This window comes from Schistocerca nitens, chromosome 3 (assembly GCF_023898315.1).
Source record: "Schistocerca nitens isolate TAMUIC-IGC-003100 chromosome 3, iqSchNite1.1, whole genome shotgun sequence".
Taxonomy (NCBI): domain Eukaryota; kingdom Metazoa; phylum Arthropoda; class Insecta; order Orthoptera; family Acrididae; genus Schistocerca; species Schistocerca nitens.
In genome coordinates this window covers 832,360,685-832,375,885 of record NC_064616.1, presented here as the reverse complement: position 1 = coordinate 832,375,885, position 15,201 = coordinate 832,360,685, and the positions used below count along the sequence as shown (strand labels likewise).

General features: G+C 39.9%; 1 protein-coding gene across 3 annotated transcripts in view; it reads right to left on the bottom strand.

Annotated features, from left to right (window-relative positions):
• Positions 1-15,201, bottom strand: part of LOC126248857 (exocyst complex component 1) — a 296,832-nt gene that overhangs the window by 15,287 nt on the left and 266,344 nt on the right. For all 3 annotated transcript variants that reach the window (XM_049950289.1, XM_049950290.1, XM_049950288.1), the window contains one exon: positions 10,540-10,693. In XM_049950289.1, the coding sequence (XP_049806246.1) occupies positions 10,540-10,693 (154 nt within the window). The remainder of the gene's footprint in view (positions 1-10,539; positions 10,694-15,201) is intronic.

Here is a 15,201-nt window from a genome sequence, read left to right as displayed (position 1 = left end):
AGAAGGGTTAGGAGCATTTAGGAGTAGAGGCAGTTAGTACAGATCTGAGAACTGAATATGAGTATTGAGGATAAGAGATTAATGGAACTGGAAAAGAAGTTCTTTATGAGAAGATGGGTGACAGCTAGAAATAAAGATCTTATTAGTAAGTTCATTGGGAGGGATACAAAGTGCTAGACAGTAGTTTGTAGGACTAAGGACAGTTTTCTGAACTGCCAGGGCAAGAAACGGCAAGACTTTATGGTCAGATAGTCAAGAGACAAAATACAACAGAAGAGGATTAAAAAAAAAAAAAATTAAAAAAATATATGAAAAATAATTTTAAATATAAATTATTGTACCAATACCAGACATATATGGAATTTAAATAGTTAATAAGATGATGTTATAGAAAATTAAAAGAAAGGATTAGAGACAGTGTTTAATGATGTATAACTGTTTCTGCTTTGAAGGCCAAACCTACAAATAAATATGTGGAACTGCAACGGGCACCAACATGACATCATCTTCATTATATGACCCCACAGTCTCCACTCTTTCCACCAGAACCTCAACATCTAATCCATAACTGGTTTCACCTCATCCTTCCCAATGCAACACATTATCTTCTTAGGTGTTTATCTCCACCTGTCATAAAATCCTCTGGTCATGATACAGAAACCAATCACTACCAGTACCTCAAATTTGACAACTACCAACCATTCCCCTTAAAAAGTCCCTCATGCATGTATGCCAAATCTGCTGTAGGAAGGAGTTAGTGAAATACATTGATATCATAGTCTTACAGACAGTTATCATGCCCAAATTTTACAACAAGAAATGTGAAGCCACTGTCCCATACTTCCCTCATGAGGATGTGAGAAGTTAACTTGCTTTACTCATTTTCACCCAGTAATGTCTCACAGCATCCTATTCTGGAGTAACTTGACTCTGAAGATGTAAACATTTGAGACAAAGAAGCATGTAAGTCAAATATATGGGGCCAACTCTAAAACCTCACAGACAGCTCTTTAAATAGTTGGGATTACTGGCAACTGCCTCACTGTACAGGGTAGTCCACAGGTGTGAAACCACAATTCTGAAACTAAAACAGGTGAATAAACAGAAAAGTTAAGTCAAGTAGTACACGATGGGAGAGGGGAAACCCTGTGAGGCTATGTTACCAACCTTGCAGCCATTTTTGAAGTTGCCACTGTAAATGCAACTTGTAATTTCCAAATGGAGATGGGTGGGGAAGGGGTCGGGGTCATGTGACATAACTCACACAGAATTACATGAGAAAAACAATGGTACTTTCATCTGAGCATAGCTTTATTTATTCTCAAGTTATGGCTGATGTTTCTTCCCTACAGGTGAAGCAAAGCTGATGACAATAACACAAACCAAACACACTGAGATCTTCCTGATATCAGAAGAGGGTAGTACCCATGTTATCACAGAGGATTTCAACCAATGCTGATCATAGACCACCCATTACACAGTGTGAGGTGGTGAAACTGGTCACAAAATTCCATGAAACTGGTTCTGTTGCAGATAAACCAAAAGTTAAACAACTCAGAATGGCCATAAATGAAGCAAGGTCAACTGTTGGTCTGGCTTTTTTTTCCATTTTAACTAAATGTGTCCATAATGCAGTACTCACTGCATCTTGCAGCAAAACTGGGATCAGCTGAACATCAACAATGAACGTTGGCCACACATAAATGGCACCCTTCAAAAAAGCAAATGTTAAAAATCTCATCTTGGACAATGTAGATCACTGAGTTCGCAGAATGTGTGATGAGCAAATTGGATGAAAACCATCATTTCCCCTACGATTTACTATTTATTGATGAAGCTAATTTCTATGTGATTGGAGAGGTAAATAAACAGAAATACAGATACTAATCAAGTGGTAGCTGTCACTGGGTGGATCCATTGACGGTAGTTGGTACATCAAAAGTTATAGTTTGGAATGGAATATGGAGTTCTCATATTGCTGGGCACTTCTTCATACAGGGTACACTAACATCAGCTCAGTATCTGCAGCTGTTAGACAAAGATGTGCTTTCCAACTTTCTTTCAATACTATGGTGCACTAACTTATTACCAGCTAGCTGTCCAGGCATACGTGGATATCCAGTTTCCTCAGAGACTGATAGGTCACAGAGATTCAGTGTAGTGGCCATAATGTTCCCCAAATTTAAGTTCTTTGGATTTCTATCTGTAGTGATGTGTGAATATAGTGCCTGTTGTAAAGACCAGAAACCTTTCACACCTCAAAGAGCAGTTTGTTCATACTTGTGCTCATATTCCACTACATGTGTTAGTTAAACCCCATGAGGAATAGTGAAGTGGATAACAACCTTATAACATGCCTAACACAGCCTGTAGCCTTTATGTGTTACCATTGGCATTTGCCTTGTTCAGTACTAAATGTGACATAACCCGAGAACTAAAAAAGTTCTGCTCAAATGAGAGACACCACTGCTATTTTAAAGTAATTCCCTGTATGCCTGATATGTCACACGACCCCCTTTCCCCAAATGGCTGCTGTGTTGGTAACAATAGCTTCACAGGTTTTGTCCCCTCTTCCATCTCACACTACTTGACTTTACATCATTGTTTACTCACTTCTCTATGTTTTAGAATCGTGATTCCACACATATGGAGCATCCTGTACATTTATTCCCATATGAAGTTTGTCATTAACAATTTATCAAAATTAGAAAATGATAGTAACATTCATAAATTAGAAGGAGAAATGACTTACACTATACTTCACTCGGCCTCAGTGTGGCACAGAAAGCACTGAGGTAGTCACCCATAAAAGTCTTAGACCCACTTACACAGTGGTGTAAAGAATATCATAACAGATAACAAAATTAACTTCTTACCCAAAATACTCCTCATCCTCATCCTCCTCTTGATGATGACTTACCAGGAACACTTGCCCTGTACACTCGACTAACACATCCTACCACATTACAGTCATGGGTATACAATGTCAATGCAATACCTTCAAAAGCTGTTTCAGTACCCACCCTGTTTGGAAACCCTGCACAACACCTAATACTCTGAACTATTTAGATGGAATCTGTCCCTCTAATATAATACCTCACCCCAATTCTCCCTCTTCCCCTATGCCATACTTCATCTGAGGTATCACCTGTCTCTTCTGTCTGTACCCCCCTCCCCCTTTTCAGTCAACTTGAATAACCACACATAATCAGTGTCAACGATGCTTCCACTTGGACTGGATGCATTTGGATATCTGTGTGGTTATGGAGACTTGAGAATATAGAACATGGTAGCTCCAAGGCAAGTAAGTATCTGTGCCACAGCAGACAATCTGAGCAGCGCTCTTAACATTGTTTGCAAATGATGCTGTCATTCATCATCTTGTAAAGTCATCAGGTGATCAAAATTACAAAATAATTTAGACAAGATATCTGTATGGCACAAAAAGTGGTACTTTACTCTAAATGATAAAAAGTGTGAAGTTATCCACAAGAGTACTAAAGGAAATCCACTAAATTTCGGTTACATGATAAATCACACAAATCAAAATGCTGTAAATTCAACTAAATACTTAGGGATTTCAACTACGAATAACTTCAATTGGAATGATCACAAAGATAATGTGGGTAAAGCAAACGAAAGACAGTGATTTATTGGTAAAACACTCAGAAAATGCAACTGGCCGACTAAAGAGACTGCATACACCATGCTTGTCTGCCCTCTTCTGGAGTATTGCTGTGGGGTGTGGGATCTGCATCATATGAGACTGATGTAGGACATCGAAAAAGTTCAAAGGAGGGCAGCTCATTTTGTATTATCACAAAATAGGAGAGAGAGAGAGAGAGAGAGAGTGTGCAACAGACATGATGTGTGAATTAGGGTGGCAGTCACTAGAACAAAGGCATTTTTTGCTGGGGCAGAATCTTCTGGTGAAATTTCAATCACCAACTTTCTCTTCCAAATGCAAAAATATTCTGTTGTCTCCCACCTACATAGTGAGAAATGATCACATGATAAAATAAGAGAAATCAGAGCTCACACAGAAAGATTTAAGTGCTAGTTTTTCCAGCACATTGTTAGAGAGTGGATCCATAGAGAAGTAGCTTGAAGTTGGTTTGATGAACCCTCTGCCATGCACTTAATTATGAATTGCAAATTAATCATGTATATTTAGATGAACATACTGTGTTAGGCTGTTATCGATCAGGTCTAGGTGAGTTGTCTTTCCTCGTGTTTTGTTTACTGGATGTACTTTATACGAGGGTTGGAACTTAAATAGTGGCAACTATTTATTAACAACCGATAGAAAAGAGTTACACTTTTGCACCTGCTACTGTCCTTCAAAGTAGTCACCAGATTGTGTAGAACTCGTTGCTAGCAATGTGGAAGGCATAGTATACCATTAGCAGAGCCTGTTCTGTTGATGGTGCAAATGGAGTGGTCTACTGCCTGTCGAATCTCTGGAACAGTGCTGAAGCGAAAGCCACAAAGTGGTTCCTTCATCTTCGGAATCAAATCAAAGTTACAAGGACTTATGTCCAGGGAGTATGGTGGATGGTAAAGTACTTCCCAGTCCCATCAACTGAACAGAGCAACCACAGCTTGCGCTGTATGCGCCTGCGCATTGTCAGACAAAATGATGGGTGGGTTGCAAAGAAAGTGTCGCCGCTTCTTTCGCAAAGCTAGTCACAGGTGATGCTGCAAAAATGAACAGTAATACCATGCACTGATGGTCTGCCATGAAGAACATAATGCGTTAGGATAACGCCATCGCAGTCGTACATGAGGATCACCATAACTTTCACCATACTGGGGCTCTGATGCAATTTCGACTTTCGCGGCGAGCCATAATGTCGTCATTCGTTGGATTGGCATTTCAGTTTTGGCTTGTGGGATGTGGCCCATGCCTCATCCAGTGCTGTAATACGGTATACGAAAGCCTCTCCTTTGCGCTCATAGTGATTCAAGTGCGTCTGAGCAGCGTCGTAATGCATCCATTTCTGCATTTCCGTCAAGTCATGCGGAATCCATCGTGATGCAATTTTTCGCATGCCCATGTGTTCCTTCAGGATGCGAAGCACAGTCGTATGCGCTAATCTGGTTTCGTGGGCGACCTCACGAATCGTATGGCGTCGATCACTGTCCACTAATGCGGCAACAGCGGCTTCAGAGAGGCTAGTATGACCTGCCCGATGCATGTCTGCCACAGTTTGCCAACCTTTGTTGAAGGCTTTTGCCCAACGTGTCACTGTTCTGTATGGCAATGCTGATTCCCTGCATGCATCTTGAAGACCTTGATGACACTGTCATGCTGTACGGCCTCTGTCGCATTCAATCTTGATCCAACTCCGTTGTTCCTGTTTTGAAAACATAGTGACATCGTTACATTAGACTGCTCGCTCACAAGTAACTGTGTTTCCCTTGATTGTGCGCATGCCGGTCACGTGGGATGGGCGAGTCCATTTGCTCGGAGGTAAGGTAGCTGTGTCAACAATGTGTGCTATCAGTGACAATAGTACATTCCATTGCATAGTGTCTCCACAGCAGTGTTGCCACTAGTTAAGTTCCAACCTACGTATATAGGAGAGCAAAGAAGTATGACAGAAAGCCATGCTGGAAAGAAGTTGTTCACTCATTATTCACTGGAAGATACAATGTAGTTACTAAAATATTGTGGGAATGAAAATTCTTGACGGTAGTTACACAAAAATGCAGCATCACTTTTTAAACCAAAATTCAGCGCGAAATCAGATATGATATGAGAAAGGGCAGAAATAGCTATTTAAAATAGCAGAAACGAACATGTATGCCTTTAATATCTAGTTTCAGAAGAAAACAAACACACAATATATTTGACAAGTACAAAATGGACCTCAAGTTGAAATGACTATATTTTATGAAGCAATAAAGAAATTGTCCAGGATGCAACTTTCTAATCCACTTTAGAATTTCAAGTAGTATTACACTTTTAATCTTCAGAATAAAAATAAATACAAAGTATTTCAGAAAATGAATATTATAATACAAAAAAAAGTCAATTATTTAACATTGTTCCTTATGCACACTGTAAACAATATTACACACATGAAAAAGCTCTTAGGTGGAGTCCGGCACATGCTCAAGGGAAATTGAGAGTTTAAAGCTAATTATAATAGAAATACTATACAGAGATGGAAAACATTAGCAACACTTTTGATGTCGTGCAGGATGCACATTAGTCATCCATCTTATACAGATAACTAATAGGCCACATAACTCCTCATCCTGAAATGGGTTTTCAAACCATTAAGAAAATTTGACATTGGAGCAATGACTATGGCGCTCCTGCCTGCGACATACCTATATCAGTACACTGAAGAATGCAAATGTCAATGCAAGGCTTCCATTAGACCTCATCAGGATAGTGGGAAATTCAGAACTGAAAGATGAGTCACATCACCTAAACTGTGCAAACAACAATGTAGAAAAGATGGATTGCTTCTTAATGTGTCATCTTTACACTAAGTAGCAATCTATCTTCTTCTACATTGTTGATTTTCTTATCTAGAGTTTCCATTGTTTAAACTATGCAAACTTACATGAAATTCTCAGATCCTGGGAAAATAAAGGAGTAAAATATCTTAATTGAACCCTTTCACTTCTCTGAAGGCAAAGATAAACAACAAATGAAAGAGCTAAAAAGAACAAATTTGAAAGTATGCCAGAATATCAGTTACAATATGACCAAAACAGTACATGATCAACACAATGAAAGGACAAGGAGAGCAGTACAAATTAACAATGAAACCATAGAACCTGTTCATAAATGTCCATATTTAGGGCAATTGACAGCAGCAGCAGGATGAATAAGAAAACAAGACTGAAGCTTAATTGGAGTTTTTTTGTTAAAGTAAATAGAGTTTTTAAAACTGTTACAATGAATTTTGGCTGTTGTGGAAGATTTAATTATGACAGTAATGAAAATGAAATTGAAGTCAATGGTATATGTAGCCAGGTGTATGCACCAAGGAATATGTTTGCTGAATTCCAAGAAACAAGAACAAATTGAGATGAAAAAAAGTCTAAAGGAGGTCTTTATTGAGAAGCTGATGCAAAATGATGATGATGATGATGATGGTGATGGTGATGGTGATGGTGATGGTGATGATGACAATGGCAGCTATAATCTCTAATCACGACAGTAACTACTGCAGAATTGCTGCATTACCTAACTAATGTAATTAACTGTTACAACGAAGAAAACCATGATCAACTGATCAAATAAGATCAAGTAGCTATGCATGTAACATTGTATAACATTCAAGATACGTTTAACTATTCTTGTAGATACAGAAACCACAAGACTAATAAAGTTAAGTCTGATGTCAACTATATCAGGGCAACATATTATGCCAATAAGTAAATTTAAACCACCAAATCATATGTCAGAGAGGTGACACCTTCACAAAAGGTATAAGTGGCAGTCATCATCAGTGTCCACAGCACTAATGAGCACTATAGATGTTTTGAGAGGATCAACTATGCGTCTCTTGAGTCTCATCAGCCACAAGCAATTACCCACAGTCAGGAATGACTGCCTTGAATTACATTATTGGCATGCATATGGCCAGTTCATCAGAGCATCAAACTGCATGTTCGAGAAAACATGCAAGCAACTGCTATTGTAACACACAGTTGGCAGGTTTTGAGATGAAGGTGTTAAATGTAATGTACACTCCTGGAAATTGAAATAAGAACACCATGAATTCATTGTCCCAGGAAGGGGAAACTTTATTGACACATTCCTGGGGTCAGATACATCACATGATCACACTGACAGAACCACAGGCACATAGACACAGGCAACAGAGCATGCACAATGTCAGCACTAGTACAGTATATATCCACCTTTCGCAGCAATGCAGGCTGCTATTCTCCCATGGAGACGATCGTAGAGATGCTGGATGTAGTCCTGTGGAATGGCTTGCCATGCCATTTCCACCTGGCGCCTCAGTTGGACCAGCATTCGTGCTGGATGTGCAGACCGCGTGAGACGACGCTTCATCCAGTCCCAAACATGCTCAATGGGGGACAGATCCGGAGATCTTGCTGGCCAGGGTAGTTGACTTACACCTTCTAGAGCACGTTGGGTGGCACGGGATACATGCGGATGTGCATTGTCCTGTTGGAACAGCAAGTTCCCTTGCCGGTCTAGGAATGGTAGAACGATGGGTTCGATGACGGTTTGGATGTACCGTGCACTATTCAGTGTCCCCTCGACGATCACCAGTGGTGTACGGCAAGTGTAGGAGATCGCTCCCCACACCATGATGCCGGGTGTTGGCCCTGTGTGCCTCGGTCGTATGCAGTCCTGATTGTTGCGCTCACCTGCACGGCGCCAAACACGCATACGACCATCATTGGCACCAAGGCAGAAGCGACTCTCATCGCTGAAGACGACACGTCTCCATTCGTCCCTCCATTCACGCCTGTCGCGACACCACTGGAGGCGGGCTGCACGATGTTGGGGCGTGAGCGGAAGATGGCCTAACGGTGTGCGGGACCGTAGCCCAGCTTCATGGAGACGGTTGCGAATGGTCCTCGCCGATACCCCAGGAGCAACAGTGTCCCTAATTTGCTGGGAAGTGGCGGTGCGGTCCCCTACGGCACTGCGTAGGATCCTACGGTCTTGGCGTGCATCCGTGCGTCGCTGCGGTCCGGTCCCAGGTCGACGGGCACGTGCACCTTCCGCCGACCACTGGCGACAACATCGATGTACTGTGGAGACCTCACGCCCCACGTGTTGAGCAATTCGGCGGTACGTCCACCCGGCCTCCCGCATGCCCACTATACGCCCTCGCTCAAAGTCCGTCAACTGCACATACGGTTCACGTCCACGCTGTCGTGGCATGCTACCAGTGTTAAAGACTGCGATGGAGCTCCGTATGCCATGGCAAACTGGCTGACACTGACGGCGGCGGTGCACAAATGCTGTGCAGCTAGCGCCATTCGACGGCCAACACCACGGTTCCTGGTGTGTCCGCTGTGCCGTGCGTGTGATCATTGCTTGTACAGCCCTCTCGCAGTGTCCGGAGCAAGTATGGTGGGTCTGACACACCGGTGTCAATGTGTTCTTTTTTCCATTTCCAGGAGTGTAGATAAAATACGCATACCTCCCCTCCCCAACATACTGCACTAAGGGACAGTCACTACAGCCATGAATGAGAAGTAGCACACAAAAACATCTTAGCAAGAAAGATCCTTTGAGCAATGGAGGCCAGAAAGTTTTGCCGAGAATGAATCTTTTACTTTACGGTGGAGAGTGCACTGATTTGAAAAGTCCTACCAGATTAAAACTTGCTGATTGTGCTTCGAACCTGGGACCTTTGCCTCCCATGGGTAAGTGTTCTAATAGACTAAGCTAGCCAAGCTTGACTCATAATCTGATCTCCCAGCCTCACTTCCATCAATACCAATTCTCCTACCTTCTAAACTTAACTGAAGATCTCCTGTATACCTTACAAGACTAGCACTTCTGCAAGAAAGGATACTGCATAGAAATGGATTAGTCACAGCCTAAGGGACTGTTTCTAGAATGAGTCTTTCATTCTGCAGCATAATAAAGTATGCAGGAGAACTTTTGTGAAGTTTGAAAGATGGAAGAGGGGTATATGTGGAAGTAAATCAATGAAAGTGGCTCATCAGTTCTCCATGGATAGCTCAATCACTAGAGCAACTGCCCGTGAAATGCCAAGATTCAGAGTTTGAGTCCCAGTCCAGCACAGTAATAATCTGCCATGAAGTTTCAAATCAGTGCATACTCCACTACAGAGTGAAAGAATTCTTCTGAAAACAATCCCCTAGGCTAGGGCTACGCCATTTTTTCGGAATATCCATTCTTCCAGAAGTGCTAATCCTACAAGGTATACAGGAAAACTTCTGTGAAATTTTAAAAGTAACAGAGGAGCACCAGCGGAAGCAAAGTGGTAAGGGCTGCTTATGAGTCATGCATGAATAGCTCAGTTGGTAGAGCATTTTTCTCATGAAAGGCAAAGGTTCCAGTTTAAGTCTCTGGTCTGGACATGGTTTTAATCTGGTAGGAAATTTGAAGTATAGTCCAGTCTTCACAATAGCTATTCAACCTATTTACAGGACCCATGCCTCCAAGCATGGCATCCTTTGGTTATTTTGTGCTGTAGAACTTTACAGCTGCAAGGAGGAATAACATAAAAATGGGCTTTGTGATTAGTATCAATTCTCAAGACCACCATAACAGCATTTGGCACATGTTATACGGAAGTGGTGATGGTATCCTATTAAAATATTATTCTGTGCCTTTTGTATAACAGCATTGTGGTGAAACCACTGTAACTATCCATTGATCATTCTCCTTTTCAAATGAGCTATTTAAGTGGTGTACAGTAGATCGCTTCTTGTGCACGCAGTGACTGTCACATGAATCAGTGTACTTGGCATACAGAACATATTACTATACAGAGCACTAAGTTACATTTTTTCATGCAGATTCTTGAGAGTGAAGGAGACTTGTGTATTTCTTACCCATTTTAACAACCTCTTGTGGCGTTTTGTGATGCTCTGCAGCATTACGTGGAATAGCTTCAAACATGGCCGATACTATTTTCAGATACCATTTGTCTAAGTCATTACGTCTGTCTGTACTCTTGAAAATAGTTTCTGCAGTCTGAGCAAATTCCTGTTTCAAACATTTAAAAATGAACATTACTCATTATAAATAAAGAACAAAACACAATGACAGCGAAGACAATTATGTCAACAGTAAATTCCATTCACAAAACTCATTAAATTTACAAAAGACAGATGCAACAGCTGTTAGTAACCTTCACAAGCAACAGCCTCCAGTGCTACACAGAGAAATACACAGAACTAAACAGCAGCACATCAAAGGTACCTTCTTCATGGAGGGAAGAGAAATTAGTTGTGGAAACATGAATGAGGGGAAAGATTATTAATTGTATATAAGGAGGAGGAAGGTAGACAAGAACAATCAATAAGACCTAAACATTATCACAAATTCAGGAATTAAGAACTCTCTCTCTTTCTCTTTCTATCTCTCTCTCTCTCTCTCTCTCTCTCTCTCTCACTCACTCACTCATACAGACCTCGTGACTGTTGATTACCAACTGTTCCTACAGTTATAATGAAGCATAATGGACAAGTTTTCATGAATCCTGAACACGTGATGGAAAATGTGCCATTGTAACTGCAGTCATTTTCCAGTAAATGATTCCCAGAATGTCTTGAACAGCTGTATGAATATTGGGTCTAGTGGATGAGTGCACAAGGGGAGTACCTTGACATGTTACCTAATAACATGTAAGTAGAATAAATATTTGCATTTTCTGATTCTGGGAGCTATACTACTAACACACGATTACACAGTGTTCGTAATGAAAAACCTTGTAATGATCTGAAATGACATAAATGATACACATTTCTGTAGTTCCCAAACCTACTGGTTCTCAGTGCATTATATCACATTTTTTGGTAGCACCCTGAGTCAAAACATTGGTCTCTCAAATGAACAGTTGATGCGCCTACATTAACTTAAAATAATAAATGAAAAACATCTTAAATAAAAAAATTAAATAAAAAATAAAAAAAACTGAACTGATTTATATTATTTTACTTTGTGTACACATAAATGATCTGATGGACAGTGTGGGCATCAATCTGTGGCTGTTTGCTGATGATGCTGTGGGTACAGAGTGTCAGCACTGAGCGACTGTTGGAGGATATAAAATGACTTGGACAAAATTTCTAGTTGGTGTGATGAATGGTAGGGTCCTCTAAATGTAGAAAAATGTACATTAATGCTGATGAGTAGGTAAAACAATCCTGTAATGGTAGAATACATCATTAGTAGTACATGTCTTGACACAGTCACATTGATTAACTAACTAGGAGTAATAATGCAAGGTGACATGAAATGAATGAAGCATGAAAGAATGTTAGTAGGGAATGCGAATGGTCACTTTCAGTTTATTGGGAGAATTTTAGGAAAGCATACTGTATACAGGACACTAGTGTGACCCATTCTCGAGTACTGGTTGAGTGTCCGAGATCCCCACCCGGTCGGATTAAAGGCAGACATTGACGCAATTCAGAGGCTGGCTGCTAGATTTCTTACTGGTATGTTAGATCAATATGTGAGTATTGCAGATATGTTTCATGAACTCAAATGCGAATCCCTAGAGGGAAGAAACATTCTTTTTCTGAAATTATTTTAAGAAAATTTAGAAAACTGGCATTTGAAGTTGAATGCAGAACAATTCCACTGCCACCAATGTACATTCCACATAAGGACTATGGAGATAAGAGAAATTAGGGCTGGTATAGAGGCATATTGATAGTTGTTTTTCCCCTCACTCTATTTGTGAGTGGAATAGGAAAGAAAATGAATAGTAGTGGTACAAGGTACCCTCCCGCATACACCATTGCTGCGGCTTGCAGAGTACATATGTAGATGTGGATCATCAATATAATTAAAGGGATGAATGAGCTTTTTGTTCACTACAAAACTTCTCAGATATTGAAATTAAATAGCTACCCATATTTCTGTCAATCAATTTTCTCGTGATATTTAGTTTTTATTACACTGAGTGATAAAAATACAGCTTTGAAGAAACAGAATGGTGCAGATGGAATTAATGTTCACTGAGCTTTCCAAATGAGCAACAGATATTATTCTTGTACTGACATAAAAGAAGAAAGTTTCATGCTGCCAAGTTTTATCCTTAATGTAATGTCACAAGACAACTAACAAGCAACCCCTTGAGCGTGAGGTCGCAAGAAGCTAATGACATTTATGGCATTTGACACCCCGTATATTGTGTACTGTGCAACCGTAACATTGGCTGCTAATGGCAACAAGGGATGGGACTGGAGGTATTCAATGGTGAGCACAGCAGGAGGCTACAGACCGTAGTTGGACTGCGAGTAGCTCATAGTGATAGTGGCATTGACACAAAGCAGAGAAATGGCAATGATTAACAAAGAAAACATTGCATTATATCTACAATAACAGTGGCTGAAGTTGACATTTCATCAGAAAGGAACCCAAGGAATTTCGTAGAGTGAAAAAGAAGTGGCAGATGAAATATTAGCATTTATGAGTCAGTGGAATGTTTGCTGTCATATAAGCTCAACAGTGCGGACAATGCACACGAGGATTTCAATGACAATGATATGTGTTTAACAAATGAAACTGATATTGAAACAAGTGTCGAGTCATGTATTTCAACATTCTTGTTGGACAGGGAGCCACAAATCCCATCTCCAGTGAAACGTAGTAAAGGACAATCTTAGTTCGCGGGGCACATACTAAACATAATTATGTACATGGAAGATCATCTGGAGCATAGTAAAAAAAAGAGATTTCAAATATGTCTACAGCAATATGAATTCGTAGTGCATAAGAAAAACTATGGATATTCAAGGTAGGACACAGCACACTTGTTATAAAAGCTGGTGTTTGCACTGCTCAAGAATGCTTGATACAATTTATAGAATGTGCATGATAGTAACCTACTATGTTATTCACATCAAATTGTGCACAACATAGATTACAGTAATTTCAAGGGAACCAGTGGATGTTTGCATACCTTCAAACATTGGTACAGAATTGGAAGACATACAATAACAAAATTTCAAAAAAATAGGTCCCAAAATTTGCAAATCAGATAGACTTGTACTATCGTTCAGTAAGGAATTTGTTTTGAACTCCAACGAATCAGGATTTGAAGAGAAAATGCATGTGAAAGGAACCCTTGAAATCAGAGGCACCAAGAGAGTTATAGCAAGGTCAACTAATTTCAATGCCTTAATGCATTCATACACAATTATGCTGACTGTTAATCTGAATGGTAAATTGACTGGGATGTTATTTATTTTCCTGTAAGAAGTTGGAGGTTCTCTGTCCCCGAGACCTTGCAAGAGCAGCAGGGAATATTTATGTCACAGCACGTAAGAGTCAGAAAATGGGTGTAAGAGAACTACAACTATGGTATGAGCACTGCCTGCTTTTGGCCGATAGCTGGTCACAATAACTTGCTTTTGTTTGATTCCTGGTCTGCATATAAAAACCATACTCTGGTATAGCAAACTAGCCCTCCTGAAACGTGTGTAACATTGCAATCCATATTACCTGGAGCCACTAGACAAATTCAGTCTCTGGATTTTTTTTTTCTGTGGCTACAAAATGTATTATGACATTATCTGCAGCTACACCTTAAGGGATAGCACGTTTCACAATAAGCTCTACCACAGACCGTTTCACTTTCAGTTACATGCCATCAAATTCCACCAGTTGTTATCACCCCGTTACACCAATATGATTCTGCATGCAATCTTTAAAAGAGTGGATACCTAGCTGAATGTCCTGCAGGATTTGTAACTCTCAAGGAGTTCATCTTTAATCATGACAGTGTGAACCTTAGTGATCATTGTGGCACATCATTTTTCATTCAGTGTTCATGATGCAGTCAATGGTTTGTTTTGAACTTTTCTTGAATGTCGACAATGTCCATTTTGTGAAATGTAATACATGCATACTATAGATGGTTGGTATCTGTACTGTCTGGACACTCATTTTCCGTCACCCTCCTGATGCACATCATCAGTCATTAGCACCTAATATTTTACCTGTCACAATTGTTAACACAACACTTTCAAATGAGCTTACTAAAGATTGAATTGCGTAAGTGTCTTTTAAAAAAAATTGTTTGATAACTGTACAATGTGATCTTCAGAAACTGGTTTCAAAATTTACTGCAAATTTCCTCTACATGTTTGAATGTGTGTAAAATAAAAACAATCTCTTTCAAAATATGTGTTAGAATTTCATATTTCACTAACCACCTATTTTTTCTTATACCAATATTTCTCATTGAATATGATGATCAATTACTTAAGTTCACTTTATGAGAAAATTTATTGTGAGGAATAAAGTACAGCTAAACAGCAACTTATTGTCAGTATTATTTTGACTTTTGTGTCAGACAATCAATGAAGGGGCACATGATGAAAAATTGAAAGGGAGGTTTACACCAATACTATGGTTCGCAGATAACACAGCCTTCCTGAAAGTCAGTCAGACTTACAAAGGCAAGTTGAAAAACCGTTTGGCCTAAGAAAGAACGAGTGAATGTTATCTCAAAAATTTACACAGTTTTATAACGTCCT